At 43.1% G+C, this 15,591-nt stretch overlaps 2 protein-coding genes across 2 annotated transcripts in view; both read right to left on the reverse strand.

Moving 5' to 3' along the window:
• The window catches only part of LOC306930557 (homeobox protein Nkx-2.5-like), a gene marked incomplete at its 5' end in the record, with an annotated part of 401,119 nt that overhangs the window by 242,830 nt on the left and 142,698 nt on the right, over positions 1-15,591 (reverse strand). The window lies entirely within an intron of this gene.
• On the reverse strand, positions 5,712-13,164 carry LOC306930544 (uncharacterized protein). The gene is made up of 3 exons (XM_079511565.1): positions 13,084-13,164; positions 9,023-9,078; positions 5,712-8,573 (listed from the first exon to the last, which is right to left on the reverse strand). Exon 3 carries the CDS (start codon positions 8,452-8,454, stop codon positions 6,028-6,030), a length of 2,427 nt encoding a protein of 808 aa, XP_079367691.1. The 5' UTR covers positions 8,455-8,573; positions 9,023-9,078; positions 13,084-13,164; the 3' UTR covers positions 5,712-6,027.

Below are 15,591 nucleotides of genomic sequence, written 5' to 3' on the forward strand. Positions count from 1 at the left end.
TGCATTGTTGTGCCCCTCTTCAACAGACCTGGAGGAGACCTGTGTTGATCCAGGCAACAATGCCTGCATTCCTTGCTTCACGTTTGCAAGGCCCTTAAGACTTAACACGCTATCCTCGTCTTAACCACACAAACTGCCTTTTTGGCCCCTCCTTTATTACCTCGAGCCTATAGGCCTACAGTACACCAAATCTCCTCACTGAAAATGCAAGCTCACAACGCATCGGGTTGCGACTGTAATGCCTGTCAGGCTTCCGTTTCCTAAAACTCCAACATTGTGGAAATTATGGTCCCATTATAATATAAAAATGAATGATAAAGACAACTACAGTATGTTGTGGTTCATGGGTTCCACTGTGTGATGACCCAGCCTTCGCTCCCCTTCACTTCACACCAATAGCACACTGCTCTCACAGACATTTCTCGCTGAACTAGAGAGGCATCAAAACGGGTCTGTATAGAAACCAATGGGTGACCTTCATCCATATCTTTTTTTGTGGGTTGCAACAAAGTTGAGAAAAGTTCAACTTTGCCACTCAGTGGCGAGACAAAGCAGCAGCCAGCCAAAAGAGTGCTGTGCTGTGGTCTGCAATAGACGTACGTGATGAAGGTGTCCAGATGTTTGTCTACACACCCATTTAGTGGAAAAAGAGGTCGAAATTAATTTGATTTGATGATCCCAACGACTATTTTGCACACACTAAATGTATAAATGAAGCACAATGTCAAGGTGATTAGGAGAATATGATATGATTAGACACTATTGGTTGTTATTGGGTTACGCACAAAATGCTAATACTCCCTCTGGGGCATACAAAGCTATTGTCTGTGTATTAAGGAGGGGGATTTGGACGTGAAGTCCTCTTGAGTAATAAGACAGTCTGCATTACATAATCCTCGTCAGGCCTCCCAAGGGACAGTCATTACATCTTAGGGACAGGTATACGCAAGCTTTAAATGCCACATCCTTGTGGAACATGCCAGTGGAAAAATGAGAACAGTCAGGCCTACAGATTTAGATTTTTGGCTACAACCAAGTGGCCCCTCCAATAGTCATTTGGTCCAAGATTTTCAAGAACTACCATAATACAAAACCCGGAATAGATTATTAAAAAATAAGAAATAAGCAAATAAATGAAACAATCATATAATATTGAATGTGTCTCTGTGTCCTAATTGAGGGCACTCAACAAAGATTGCAATATGGATCCAAATGGAGAGAAGTGTCCTGGCAGGACACATATTATATTATATTATGTATTTGAATGATCAACTCTAGACAAACAAATAATTTCAATTCACACACTTTTTTGGTTATTTTGCACTGCAAGACTGAAAGTTTGAAATAGTTGTTAGGGCGATGGGAATGTTATAGAACTATGCTATAGAAGTAATATAATGTTTTAGAACTATGGAAAGCATGTAACCAGAATAAGGTAGGCCCTAAATCATGTAATTGAAAGTGGAGTGCAAATATATTTTATTAGGCCTATGAAATAATCAAAACGAATATCAAACAGTATGGAAATTTGTAGTCCAGATTCCCAGTCAAACATGTTACTCTACATACAAATGTGTGCCATACAGTCTTTGACCCGCATGTATAGCAATGACACATCTTGTTTGTGTCTCCAAAAGACACCTTTGGACAAACATTTGAAATATACAATAAAGGCAGAAACCATGCAGAAACGTATCTTTACTAATCTGAATTGGATTAACTTTACGACAACACACAAATCAAACCAGCTACCTCATCTGAATCTCAAATCACACAAATCAAACCAGCTACCTCATCTGAATCTCAAATCACACAAATCAAACCAGCTACCTCATCTGAAGCCACGAGCCACCATTCCAAGAAGATCCAACAAAGACTATCAAATTCCAATACACCAAGACCACTGGTTCTGACTTACCGCATATTTCCCAGTCCGTTGGTGACCTAGGAGACTTTCATTGCATGGGGCTGAGAGTGAGGACTCCCCTGCGGACGGTGGGTCTCTTTGCACCGTCCCTCCGTCGTCACCTCTCTCTTCCTAGTGTCCCTGTGCTCTGTCCCGCTCCTTACCCAAGCTGGATCACTCCTTCCACCTCCACTTTGTGTCTCAGTTTCTCTACTTTGGCCAACCACACACCCGACCCCCCCTCCCTCCTCCCCCAGGGACTCGGCATAATAGCAAATGTCACCATATTGTCCTTTTCCCTGACATCTTAAACCTCTGAGAAGGGGAACACCCATATTCGCCTACGTTATGTATCAGCTCCTGCAACAATAATAGACTAAACTCCCCGAGGCATGGCTTGGTACCGTTCACGAAAAGAGATAAAAGGTAAAACAAAAACAAAAAAATTTGAACAGAACAAGGAACGCATGGGTTTTAAAGGGAGTTAGACTTGCTTGGATGTGTTAATTCATTAGTATAGGAAGTGTCCTGTTTGATACAATTGGTTGATTGGTTGAATTTATCATCATCCTTTACAGGAAATTCTTAGGAAGTGCATAAATATTGATTGATTGATTGATTGAATAGTTTATTGAACATAAAATGTAAAAACAGCAACAGAGTACAGTCAAACACTATATAGCATAGCACCTTGCGGTCTTGTTTCCATTTAGGCCCTATGCAATCAATATAACGACATGCACATGCTGTACAGCAGCACATAATACATAGGGGGCTCCATTTTCGTCACCGCTAAACCCCTTATCCCTAAAATTCTTTGCCTTTTTTTTTTTTTTACTATTTTGAATAGTTCAACTAGCCAATCTACATTGACACGTTGTGAGCTTGTAGACTGGCCATTTGAACTATTCAAAAATGTTTAGCAAAATAGTAAAAAAAAAAAAAAGGCAAAGAAGTTTAGGGATAAGGGGTTTAGCGGTGACGAAAATGGAGCCCAGGGTGTGTATGGGAAGCTCTTCTTTATACTGTTTGATTTCTGAGGAGGAAAATGCCATACAGTATAATAATGTGTGATTTATGTATTTGTGATGAATCAACTATTATATTGTGTTATATAAGTATTACAGGGTTAACAAACGGAAAAATAAGTTACCAAAGCAGTTCAACTTCAAATTGTAATATTATTGATTTTAGTGTCATACAGACCTGATGAGAACGATTTATATTTTTATGACATGTTGCATATAAACCCAGAAATGTGACATTGCTTCACACTACTGTAATTCAGACAATGCAAAACAATGCAACTGGTAAATTCTTGGCTTTCTTTTTTTTAACAGTAACAGTTCATGAACAGATAGGAATACCTGGAACTGTTGAGATGTGCCCCATTTTATGTACCAGAAAAATCAGTCTACTCTAAACTGACGTTGAGATGCTTCCTGCAATGATCTAATCTTTTGTGTAATCGGATTGTGCTACAGTAATACTGTAGGTGGCAAACCCCACCCATAGGTACATAAGAAGCATTAAAACAGGAACAAAACAGCGAAAACCATAAATAGAAATGTGTATATTATAAACTTCTACAATCTGATTGAGATTCTTTGAGGAGGGGTTGAAGATCTATTATTTCCAATTCAATATAATAATCTATAATCATGGTAAAGTTTAGTTTTACATAGCTATATTTGGTAGTAAACCATGGATAATTTGTTTAAGATGATCACGTCACGTCTGTTGCATTAAACACTACATGAATGGGAGGACATTCCGATAAATCTAATAATTAACACAGGCCTGTGCCGTGGCTCAGCGGTCCAGGCACTTTTGCTGGTAATCCAGTCTGGCAGTGTGCCATGGGTTTGACTCCCGATCCCGACGGCCTTTACTGCGTGTCATCCCCCATCTCTCTCCCCATTTCCTGTCAGTCTCCTGTCTATCCCTCCATAAAAAAATAAAATAAAATAAAGGCGAAAGCCACACAAAAAAAACTCTTAAAAAAAAATTATAACACGTTAACATATCATGTGAGATCACATGCAGAGATGTAATTTAAGTGAAACGTCCCCCTTGAACCCAACATCCATATTCTGGGAGGAACATTAGCCAAGAATAACCGATCTATTAGAAGCTCACAATGCAGCTTGTGGGATTGAATATTTTTGATGTACAGGGTAAAAAAAAGAACACATCTCATGTCTGTTTCACTAAGTATGGAGGGTTTAAGTGCTTCATTTAAACATGGGGTAGTAAATCCTGGTAGTCAGAGCTACCAGGCTGATAAGGCAGCCACAGACTGTGATTTGGTTTATGAGCTCCATCCACAGGTGGGAGAAAGGCTTGCATTTTGCAGACAGCTTATAGTATCTGGTCAATTGGAAATGCACTACCGTTTATACTTGTTACACTTGACATGAAAGCCATAAACTGTGGTTCTCAGGATTGTGATGATGGTGGTAATAAAATATATATTTATTTGTTTTACTGTATGGTAAAACAAAGAGAAGGGAACTGCTATTGGCAGTACAAATGGAGTGCAGGAATATCGGCCTCAATGCCAAGAAAACAAAAGTAATGACACACAGGACAAAACCAATTGCCACTGCTGACTGTGCTCGAGGCAGTTGAGGATTACAAATATCTCTGGGCCTGGACGGCTTAAACGGAACAGGACCTAAAAAGGTCCAGAGGGCACTTGCCTGAAATTCCCTGCACGGGATGAGGAGAGAATCTGACATGGGAGAAAACCTCCAGAGGTGGCTATTCGTAGCTAGCTAGAGTGGAGTCGGTAGCGCTGTATGTGGTTGAGAATGTGGACCTTCACAACTGAACACATCTGGGTTTCCGAGGCAAATGTTGACTAGACTGCACTCTTTTTTTTCTTTTTGCAATATTTTCTTTTGGCTTTTGCCTTTTTTTCTTTTTATTGATAAAGGGATAGATGAAAGTAGGCTGACAGGAAATGGGGAGAGAGATGGGGGGGTGACACGTATAAAGGCCGTCGGGATTGGGAGTCGAACCCGCAGCACACTGCCAGACTGGATTACCAGCCAAGGTGCCCAGACAGCTACGCCAGCTGCCCGGGCCAGGCTAGACCGCACTCTTGCATCGCACAGCACTTTATGGTTTGTAAACAAATATAATGTTATCGTTTGTCGGGTGGAAACCCGGTATGTCCAAACATTTTAAAATTGTGAAAATAGCCAAGCTCATAATGCATCACAGTTATTGGTTAAATAAGTGTGAGTGGACAGTTCCACAGTAGCCACAGATGCAACACTGTTCGTCAGTTGATGAGAGCATGCTCAATTCATCTCCATGGATGCATGTATGAGAATAATATCAAGCACTGAAGTCTACATTTTACCACCATATAATCCCCATGCAGAGATTCAGGTATCACAGCAGCAGCCAGCAGAATGAAACTGCACTGCAGGACAGGAGTCAAGCTACAGCTAAGAGCAAGATTCAAGAGAGCCATTGATCATTATAGGAAGATCTTGTAGGGAACAGGCAGACCCTTTCTGATTTCTGTCAGGTTGTGTTCCCACATTAGGACACGGATACAAGTCACTGCAAATAAATTGAATGACTGACGGGCCAAGGCTTCATGGGACACTAGCAACGCATGGATAGAGAAAGGGTTTAAGGATTTGAAAAGTATAATTCAAATCAGACACAACAATGATATTTTTTGCATGATACATTTTATTAATTAAATAAAGAATTATCATCATTTACGCAGTTCAGAACCTGTTCATGATAACTTTTAGTTTTTAAACTAAAACTTTTTTAGTTTTAACCCAAAGATATTACTTACAGCACCTAATAAAATGTTAGCATAACAATTCATTTGAAGGAGATTAGTCATTCTGTTCCTCTAATGGCTTGTTCTTTATTGACCACAATGTTAAACTTAGATAGCAGGTTATTTTAGACAGATAATAGGTTTGTTGTTCACCATGGTATATCCTACATTAAAATTGCCTAGTGGGTCGAATTGGAACTCGTCCTCAGTCAATCAATAGGAGCCCCCAGCCTGAGGTTGTGACTGTTTAATTTGCAGTAAACACAATTGAGTTTGTTGCACATGGTTTGGTCTGTGTTTGAGAGTAACTTCAACATACTGTAGAACCTACGATGATGATGATGATTGATGATAACGAGGTGTTGATGCAGTTGGAGTGTGACGGGCAGGCATCAACCTGCAGTTCATCCACATCCTGGCAGGTGAAGGAGCCCTCGTTGTTGACACACGTCGCCCTGTTTCTGCACCCTCCGTTGTCCACTAGACACTCATTAATATCATTGCACTGCAACACTCCATCTCCAGAGTAGCCCGCCTGACAGCTGCACTTGTAGGTTCCGAGGAGGTTGGCGCAGAGGGCGTTGGAGTGACACTGCTGGGCCAGTGAGCACTCATCCACATCCACGCATGTGATTCCGTCGCCCCTGTACCCAGTCATGCACTCGCAGGTGAAAGAGCCAGGGAAATTATCACACTCAGCGTAGGGACTGCAGCGGCCCGTGCCACACTCATCCTCATCGTGGCACTTGGAGTTGTTGTAGACGTAGCCGATGCCACAATCACAGTAGTACGACCCTTCAGTGTTAACGCAGGTGGCGCTAGAGGGGCAGATATCAGGCGTGCCACACTCGTCGATATCCGCACAAATTTCACTGTCTCCTACGAAACCTTCCGGACAAGAGCAGTCATAATTGCCTATCAGGTTGATACAAATTGTGTTGCGGGGGCACTTATTCTCTGAGTTACATTCATTGACATCTACACACGTCCGTCCATTCCCTATGAAACCTGCAAGACAGGAACACCGATAAGAGCCTATAGTGTTTGTGCAGTCTGCATTCGTGATGCAGATGTTGTTGGCACACTCGTCAATGTCCTCACACGTCTCGCTATTGCTTGCATAGCCACTGCTGCATGTGCAGCGGTATGATCCAGGAAGGTTTTGGCATCCTTTATAGCCGAATGAGGCAGCACACACACCGGGAGTCTCTGAACACTCATCTACATCCAAACACAGGTCGTTTCCGTTGCCTTTGTATCCGTTATTACAGGTACACACGTAGGATCCCAGGTTGTTGGTGCACGTGGCATTAAAGTGGCAGATCGTTGCATTTACGCACTCGTTGGTATCAGTGCATTGGAACCCGTTGCCTTCAAAGCCTGCCTTACACGCGCACAGTCTCCCACCATCCGTGTTAGTGCACTGTGCATTGGCATGGCAGCCCCCGTTATCTTTCTCACACTCGATGTCCTCGCAGCGGTGGCCGTTGCCAGTGAGGCCTTGCTTGCACGTGCAAGAGTGGGAGCCAATGGTGTTGAGACATGTGGCATTGGCGTGGCACGGTTTGTCTCTGCACTCGTCCACATCTATACACTGCATCGTGTCAGTGGGGCGGGAGAAGCCCACGACGCAAGGGCACTCGTACGAGCCCTCCGTGTTGGTGCACACCTCGTTGTCATCACATGCATCATCCATGGTCATGCATTCATCTACGTCTTGGCAAATGGTTTTGTTGATCAATTCGAAGCCCGTTTGGCACAGGCAGGTGAAGGAGCCCTCGTTGTTGACACACGTCGCCCTGTTTCTGCACCCTCCGTTGTCCACTAGACACTCATTAATATCATTGCACTGCAACACTCCATCTCCAGAGTAGCCCGCCTGACAACTGCAGTTGTAGGTGCCGAGGAGGTTGGCGCAGAGGGCGTTGGAGTGACACTGCTGGGCCAGTGAGCACTCATCCACATCCACGCACGTGATTCCGTTGCCCCTGTACCCAGTCTTGCACTCGCATCTGAAAGAGCCAGGGAAATTATAACAATCAGCGTAAGGACTGCAGCGGCCCGTGCCACACTCATCCTCATCGTGGCACTTGGAGTTGTTGTAGACGTAGCCGATGCCACAATCACAGTTGTACGACCCTTCAGTGTTAACGCAGGTGGCGCTAGAGGGGCAGATATCAGGCGTGCCACACTCGTCGATATCCGCACAAATTTCACCGTCTCCTACGAAACCTTCCCGACAAGTGCAGTTATAATTGCCTATCAGGTTAATACAGATTGCGTTGCGGTGGCACTTATTCTCATTCATTATTGTCAATGATGGCCTTCTACATTCATTGATATCTCGGCACCAGGTCCTTCCATTCCCTATGAAACCAACACGACAGGTACATAGGTAAGAGCCTATAGTGTTTGTGCAGTCTGCGTACGTGTCGCAGATGTTGTCGGCACACTCGTCAATGTCCTCACACGTCTGTCCATTGCTTGCGTAGCCAGTGCTGCACGTGCAGCGGTATGATCCAGGAAGGTTATGGCATCCATTATAGCCGAATGATGAGCCGTTACACACGCCGTTGTCCGTCTCACACTCGTTGATGTCCTCGCAGCGGCGGCCGTTCCCGACGTAGCCATCGAGGCAGGCACAGGTGTAGCCGCCCAGGGTGTTGTTGCACCGGGCCCTCCTGTGGCAGTTGTTCAGCCGTGAGCTCGAGCACTCGTCCTTGTCCTCGCAGTACATGCCGTCGCCCTGGAAGCCTCTCTGACACGCGCAGACGTAGCTGTCGTTGGTTTTATAACACTCGGCGTGCGACGCGTGGCATTTGGTGCCCGCCGCCTCGCAGTCCTCCAGGAGAGCCTCTGTAAAATAAAAGTAAGAATCTGATATGTAATTAAACAACATTTTGACATTTAGGGCCCTATTTTCATCCCTAATCCTTTTTGCCTTTTTTACTATTTTGAAAAACATTTACAGACACGTTAATGTCATTTATAGCTATATTTGAACTATTCAAAAATGTTTTTTTTTTAATAGTAAAAAGGTTTAGGAATAAGGGGTAAGGCACTGGTGAAAATAGGGCCCACTGAATAGAGAGATGGTGACGGTCCTACAAAAGTTAGAAGTGACAAAGTGAACGACCGATGAAAGTAACAGCAAAGGACCTCTCACAAATGGCGCCACCCTTCCATGGGCGACATATTGATAGGAGGACCATCACTCTTACTTTCAACGTTTCAAACTGAGCATTACATTTAATTAAACAATATTAATACCGGTAGTCTTTTTTATTGTCCAGATGATGCATTACCTGCATAGCAGTATTTCTGCACTGCACATAGACACACCAACCACAGCAGTGGAAACCTATGGAAAATAAGAAGGGCAAAGGTTAGGGAACAAGATACAGCAAATTGGAAATACTAAAATTGTTCCTCAGGAAGAGTGGCAGGCAGTGCACTCAACTTAGATGGTTTATCTTTGTTACAGCATGGCAATAGAACAGACTGACTGTCTCCCTGTCCGTCCGCCTGTCCATCTGTATGTAGAGGCCTACATAGTGTGTGTGTGTGTGTGTGTGTGTGTGTGTGTGTGTGTGTGTGTGTGTGTAGCTCATGCCACTTCATATATGACAACAAAACAGAACCACCTCTGGCCTAGGCTGGGGTATTGAAATATGGGCTGGTGGTATCCTCTAGCCCAGTGGTTCCAAAACTGTGGTGAAAATATGTTGTTCCAGGGACCCCCCCCAGAAGCAAAGATTTGAGTTAAAAACGTTCGCTCTGAAAGAATATATATTCAGAGATTTGCGTCACAGTTTAACGATTTTTCAAAAATAGCAGATCTACAAGCTTGTAGATCTGCTGTAGATCTGCTGGGTTTAAACAGCTTGTTGATGGAAATGACACTAGTGCGTGGCTTCAACTTGTAGCGTGGGCAAAGCGTTGAAGGCGAACACTAGCGTCATTTCCATCCACCAGCTGTTTAAAAACCCGGAAAAGACGCCTGCTCTAGGCGTTTTCTTGGCGCTGTTGTCGCGAAAGTCTGCTTACAAGTATTAGGCACCCACCCGCGGGGCGGAGCATTCTCACCTTCTAATACAGCCTCGAAAACCAATTCTGCCAGCCAACTCGCTAGCCTTCTGGTCTAATCATTAGACTACGAATCCACACCTCCGGGGTTCGAAACCCGCTGCCACCACAACCGTGCGTGCGAGTTGCCGTGCCGAACATTGCGAAGTTCGCTAGAGCCGAATCAGCCCCGTTCGAGTTGCGACCCGATATGGACAGAAGAGTAAATTATAACCCTCCCAGGGCAATGTCAACACCGAGCAATATTTATTTCCCACCTCACGTCAGTGTAACCAGACTATCCACCTCGGAGGAAATGTGGTGGTAACCACGGAGCAAAGACGGGCTGTGTCGGTAGGCCAATCAGCGGCAGGCGGGCATTACGAAGGCTAGACACTGCTGTAGTATTGAATCACGCCTCGACACACAAGGAGGTCAGCAAGCAGTCCATTTCAATGTCCTGTTGCTTAAAGGGACACTTCACCCTTTTTGCAAAATAGTACATGTTAATGACGTTTAGAAGATTTAGAACACTTTCCTGGGGGTCTTTATGTGTGTAATATGTGGTTTTAGATATTTTAGATTGTAGCAGTGAGCCCAGTGTCTCTGATGTCATGGACACTGGGCTCACTTCCTTCCTGGACTACATGTTGTCTCAGTAAGACAGCCCTCCCCCTATCCACAAGGAGGAGCAGTGCTCCAAAGCATTATGGGAATGTGTAGTACATATTACACACATAAAGACCCCCAGGAAAGTGTTCTAAATCTTCTAAATGTCATACATATACTTTTTTGCAAAAAGGTTGAAGTGTCCCTTTAACTGACAGTGCAGCTAATTCATTCCTGCAAATTTCTCTGCAATATCTATAGAATAGACTATTATATTAGAATAATAATAATGAAATAATACGATAAATGAACATATGAATACAATGAAAGATATTTGTTTTAATCTATTTTCCTGATATTTCATGACCACAGTTCATGTCCTCTTATTGTGGTTCCTCATAGGGCCGTGAAAAGAACCACATTGACAAAGACACAAAAGACACCTATATAGTCAAACATTACAATTTAGAACAGGGAGAAACATAACTTTACTACTCTGAAAAATTGGATTAACTTTACGAAACAAAACAACACAAATCAAACCAGACATCTCTCTTGAATCTCTTCAGCCATGACGCTGCATGATTCCAAGAAGATCCAACAAAGACTAAAATTCCAATACACCAAGACCACTGGTTCTGACTTACCGCATATTTTCCAGTCTCTTGATGACTTTCATTGGGGATGAGAGTGAGAGGACGACCCTGCGGTGGGTCTCTTTGCACCGTCCCTCCATCGTCACCTATCTCTCTGTGTCTCTGCGCTCCGTACTGCTTCTCATCCAGGCTGGATCACTCCTTCCGCCTCCACTTGTGTTGTCAGTTTCTCCACTTTACCAACCACACCCCCCTCCCCAGGGACTCGGTATAATAGCACATATCTCACCATATTGTCCCGTCCCTTTCCCTGACATCTTAAACCTCTGAGAAGGAGAACACCCACATTCGCCTGTGACCGACGACATGACGCCACGCTGTGGTGATAGGAGACTCACGCTCACCCAAACACATCTCTCTGTTTTTACTAACCACCGGTGGTCAACTTATCACCTCAAACCGGAGTATGAATAGGCCATTAGGCTTTTGTAAGCACCCCGGAGAGTTTTTATAGCTTCATTCAGTATTTAGATATTTTATATTAATTTTATCAGACCCCCTTCCTATACATGAAAATGAAATACACATGATGATCGCAGGAGTGATGGCTTGCAAAATTCCATCGCTCAAAAATCTTCTTTTTTTCTATATATCCTCTCTTCATAATGTAAATAGTATCCCAAGCGGCACACTTTACTACTTATTTTGATGGAAATAAGCGAATTAGCACTAAAACCCAACGTCCCTATGAGGACTTAGGGTAGGGGAACCAGCCAATAATGGGCTTTTGCACAAAATAACACCTGGACATCTTTGGTGGAGACGTAACAACTACAAATAAAGGTAAGAAAGTGCTGCTTAATATAAACACAGGGTAGTAAATCCCTGGCAATCAGAGCTACCAGGCTGATAAGGCAGCCACAGACAGTGATCAGCCACTTGGTTTATGAGCTCCATCCACAGGTGGGAGAAAGGCTTGCATTTTGCAGATAGCTCTTATGGCACATCATAAAGATTATAGTCAATATAGGTCAATTGTCATTCAATGCAATACCGTTTATACTTGTCATACGTAACATGGAAGTCATAAACTGTAGTTCTCAGGATTATGATGATGGTGGTAATAAAAACAAAGATGTATTTGTTCTACTTTATGGTTTGTACACAAAGATATGATTTCTTATCGTTTATTATCGTTGCTGTCGAGTGGAAACCTTGCATGTCAAATTAGGAAAGAGCCCAGACTTCAAACTAATTTAGGATTACATAGCAGCAAAATCAACAGTGTAATACCTGGGTTGTATCTTGGAGGCTAACTAGACTCCCCCACCCCTCCCCTCCCTCATCATTTCCCTTTCACGTGCATAATGCCAAAACAACGAAACAATAACACATGCCCCACAGACAGAGACACATCGATGGGCCGGTAGGCCGGTAGGGGCATGCCTCCTGGTGGAGATTTGAGCTCCACTGAGCATGATTGTGCATTTTTGATTCCCAACTCTACTCTTGTGTGGAATTGATGTGTCTCTGCACGTGTCTATAATGCACCTATATGGTTTAACATTGTTGTGGATGCTGGATGTAGCTTTAGGACCTTATCTTGTCTTGTTTAGATTTTCTGTTTGTTCTTCTTGTTTTGTATTTTTGTCTTGTCGTACTCTAATTTGACAATAAATAAACATTTGATAAAAAATTAAGAAAAATAAAATGTTGCCGCCCAAGGGTGTCGCATATGTCCTACATGTTAGTTAGTTAGTTGCTGCGAGAGTGAGGTCTAGCCAACACCAACTCGGGATTCCTGGATCGCTGCCTTCCACAATTTCCTATCCAACATCAGGTACTTGAGCTCTGCAGTGTTGTCAGCCAAGCTGTCGCGGCACAGAACGTCTACATAGGTGGTACGCTTCTTTCCCCTCCTGGCTTTGCCCTGAGTTGGCTCCCATATAGGGTAATTTTACTTGCCACAAGTTCTGGGTGCCTGACGCAGTGCCCTGCCAGCCTCATCCTTCTCTCTCTGACTTTGTCCGTGACCCGTGGTAGGTCCCCATAGAGGTCCTACATGTAAGGGCCTAAATACCAAACAGCACACTCACCTATATCTTCCCCATGTAAGATTGGTCCAATGAAGCTAGTGGTCTTTTCCTCTTGCAGGCCACCATGGATAGAACCAGTGAAGGAGATCTGCTGGAAGGAACATACATCTCTGAGTTGTTACACATGCTATTATGACAAAGATTTAAGTCAACAATTCATGAGAACAATGGAGACCTATTTGGTGAATATTTAACAAAGTTAATACACCATTGCACATAAAATGTGCAATGGTGTATTAACTTTGTATTTAGGGTTTCTTCCTGGAGGCTGAACCCTTGACAGTCAAACGGGCCAATGAAATAAACAGTAATATAGTGACATCACACTATCAGCCCCTCCCCTAACTCCTCCCCCTTTATCATACAACTACAGCTGTGGGTGTGGAATCAGTTCAGGTGGATCACCACCCATCACCACCCACCAGGCAAACCAGGCATACTTAATGAACTGGTGGGCGTGTCCACATAAAAGCATGATTTTAACTAATACTGTACACTTTTTGGAAAAACTTCTTCCTCCTTATATTATAATAATACCTGATGATCATGTTTTAGGGTGGAAAAAAATCATGGCACTCCATCTTTAAAGAAAGATACAATGGCAAATCTATACACCCCCTCAGAGAAGCCATTCTGAAACATTTAACTTTTTTTTCTAAAAGAGAAAACAGGTTTTAAACTACTCCACATTGTGACTGGTGCTGGAATACCATGATCTAAAAAGTAAACTTTTTTTTCAAGAAAGCCTATTCTTTAATAGTAATGGTTTTCAAGAAGAAATTCATTTTTGCCAAGAACATTACTGTGACTTCAAAGATGGCAAAAGCAAAATACATAATAACTCAATCGTTGCAGAAAATGAAACAGGTTTACAAAATGGAATGAATGACAATGAATGATTGTCTGCAGCTGACACTTTTAAGATGGACTTGTGGACTACACTTGGATGTTTAACTAAATGAGTGAGGTGGATTCTGTGTGTGTGTGTGTGTGTGTGTGTGTGTGTGTGTGTGTGTGTGTGTGTGTGTGTGTGTGTGTGTGTGTGTGTGTGTGTGTGTGTGTGTGTGTGTGCGTGCGTGCGTGCGCTCACATTCATCAAATACACATTGAACACCTAATATAGGCCTTACTGCAAATGATGAAATTAAGTGCTCTGCTAAATCTTTGGAACTTAAACTCGTCTAACGTGTTGGACATATTTGCAGACCCACTCATGCGCGTCTACATTTCTTGTAGAAGTGTAATTGTTTGTTGTCCTCTGGCCATGTGAAGCATGTAGTGTGTTGTTTCTAGTGAATGATGCACTGAAACTCGTCACATGTCCTCCTCGCCAGGGTAATCCTATAGGAGCCAGCCCCCCATGCAGTGACTCAGCAGCAGTGACGAGCAACAGGGCGTGGCACAGAAGGTATCAATCAGCCTTCTGTGTGTCATGTCATGTTTATCTTTACCTATAGTTTCAGTGGCCTACTGCGGAGCAGCATAATGACATTGCATTGTATTTGTCGTTTACAGTAAACAAATGGTGCTGTTGTTCGGCCCGTGTTTGAGACTCAGGAGTTCTATTTATCTCAGCTAAATACAGTGGGAACTATATGGGCCAGACCAGAATTCGGGGTCACCTAAAGGCCTACTATAAAGGTGGCAAAATGTAATTTTTACCAGTTTGTTTGTAGGGTCCATATTAATAAGTACTTTGAAACATGATAGCCTTTTTTGGGCTTGTATATACAGATATGCCTTTATTGATAGGAGTTAGACTGACAGGAAATGGGGAGTGAGGCGAAGCAAAGGTTGTCGGGATCGGGATTCGAACCCGCAACACACTGTCAGGCTGGGTGCCCGGACCGTTATGCCAGCGGCCCGGGCCCCGACTGTTACCATGGAGAAATTATGCAACCTTTTGTCATAAGCATATTTACATAAATTAGGAAATAATTGGGATGAAACCCAATTATTTCCTCATTTATGTCCATGTTCCTAAACCGATTGGACTGTGCTGGACTGGACATGAAATTGCACTTTTGAGCACACAGCTCAACAGCACTTTTTTAAAGGATTGCACCGTGGAACTTTATCCATAGGCTATGTGTTGTGTTGGTAACTTTTTATATAAAATGAATACATAGTGGGGCTCTTTTTTAAATTTGTCAATGCTATGTCTTTAGTTTTTATGTTTACCCTAACCCAGTGACTGAGGGGAAGCGGTAGGCCTATTTCATGTTCTTTGTGTATGTAGAACAGTCTAAGTCTGTTTAGATGTCCATAAAATAATATATCTTGTCGTGGTCCGCTCCATTTTCACCCGTTTCGCTGAAAATAGCTGATCCACAAATTCACATTGTGTCACAACAACGTGAGGTGTCGTGAGCTTGTACATATTCCACTTTACTCATTGTTTGCTCCAGAATAGGCATGCTAGGGTTCATGTGGTTAAATAAGTGAATGAAAGAGAGAGAATAATATAATTATAATAGAATGGAGAATTACAAAGTGAAAGACAGTGTG

The sequence above is a fragment of the Electrona antarctica genome, assembly GCF_951216825.1.
Source record: "Electrona antarctica genome assembly, chromosome: 10".
Lineage (NCBI taxonomy): Eukaryota > Metazoa > Chordata > Actinopteri > Myctophiformes > Myctophidae > Electrona > Electrona antarctica.

What these genes read in the sequence shown, in the direction of transcription:
- LOC306930544 (XM_079511565.1), bottom strand. Translation starts at nt 8,454, where the DNA reads ATGTACTGCGAGGACAAGGACGAGTGCTCGAGCTCACGGCTGAACAAC.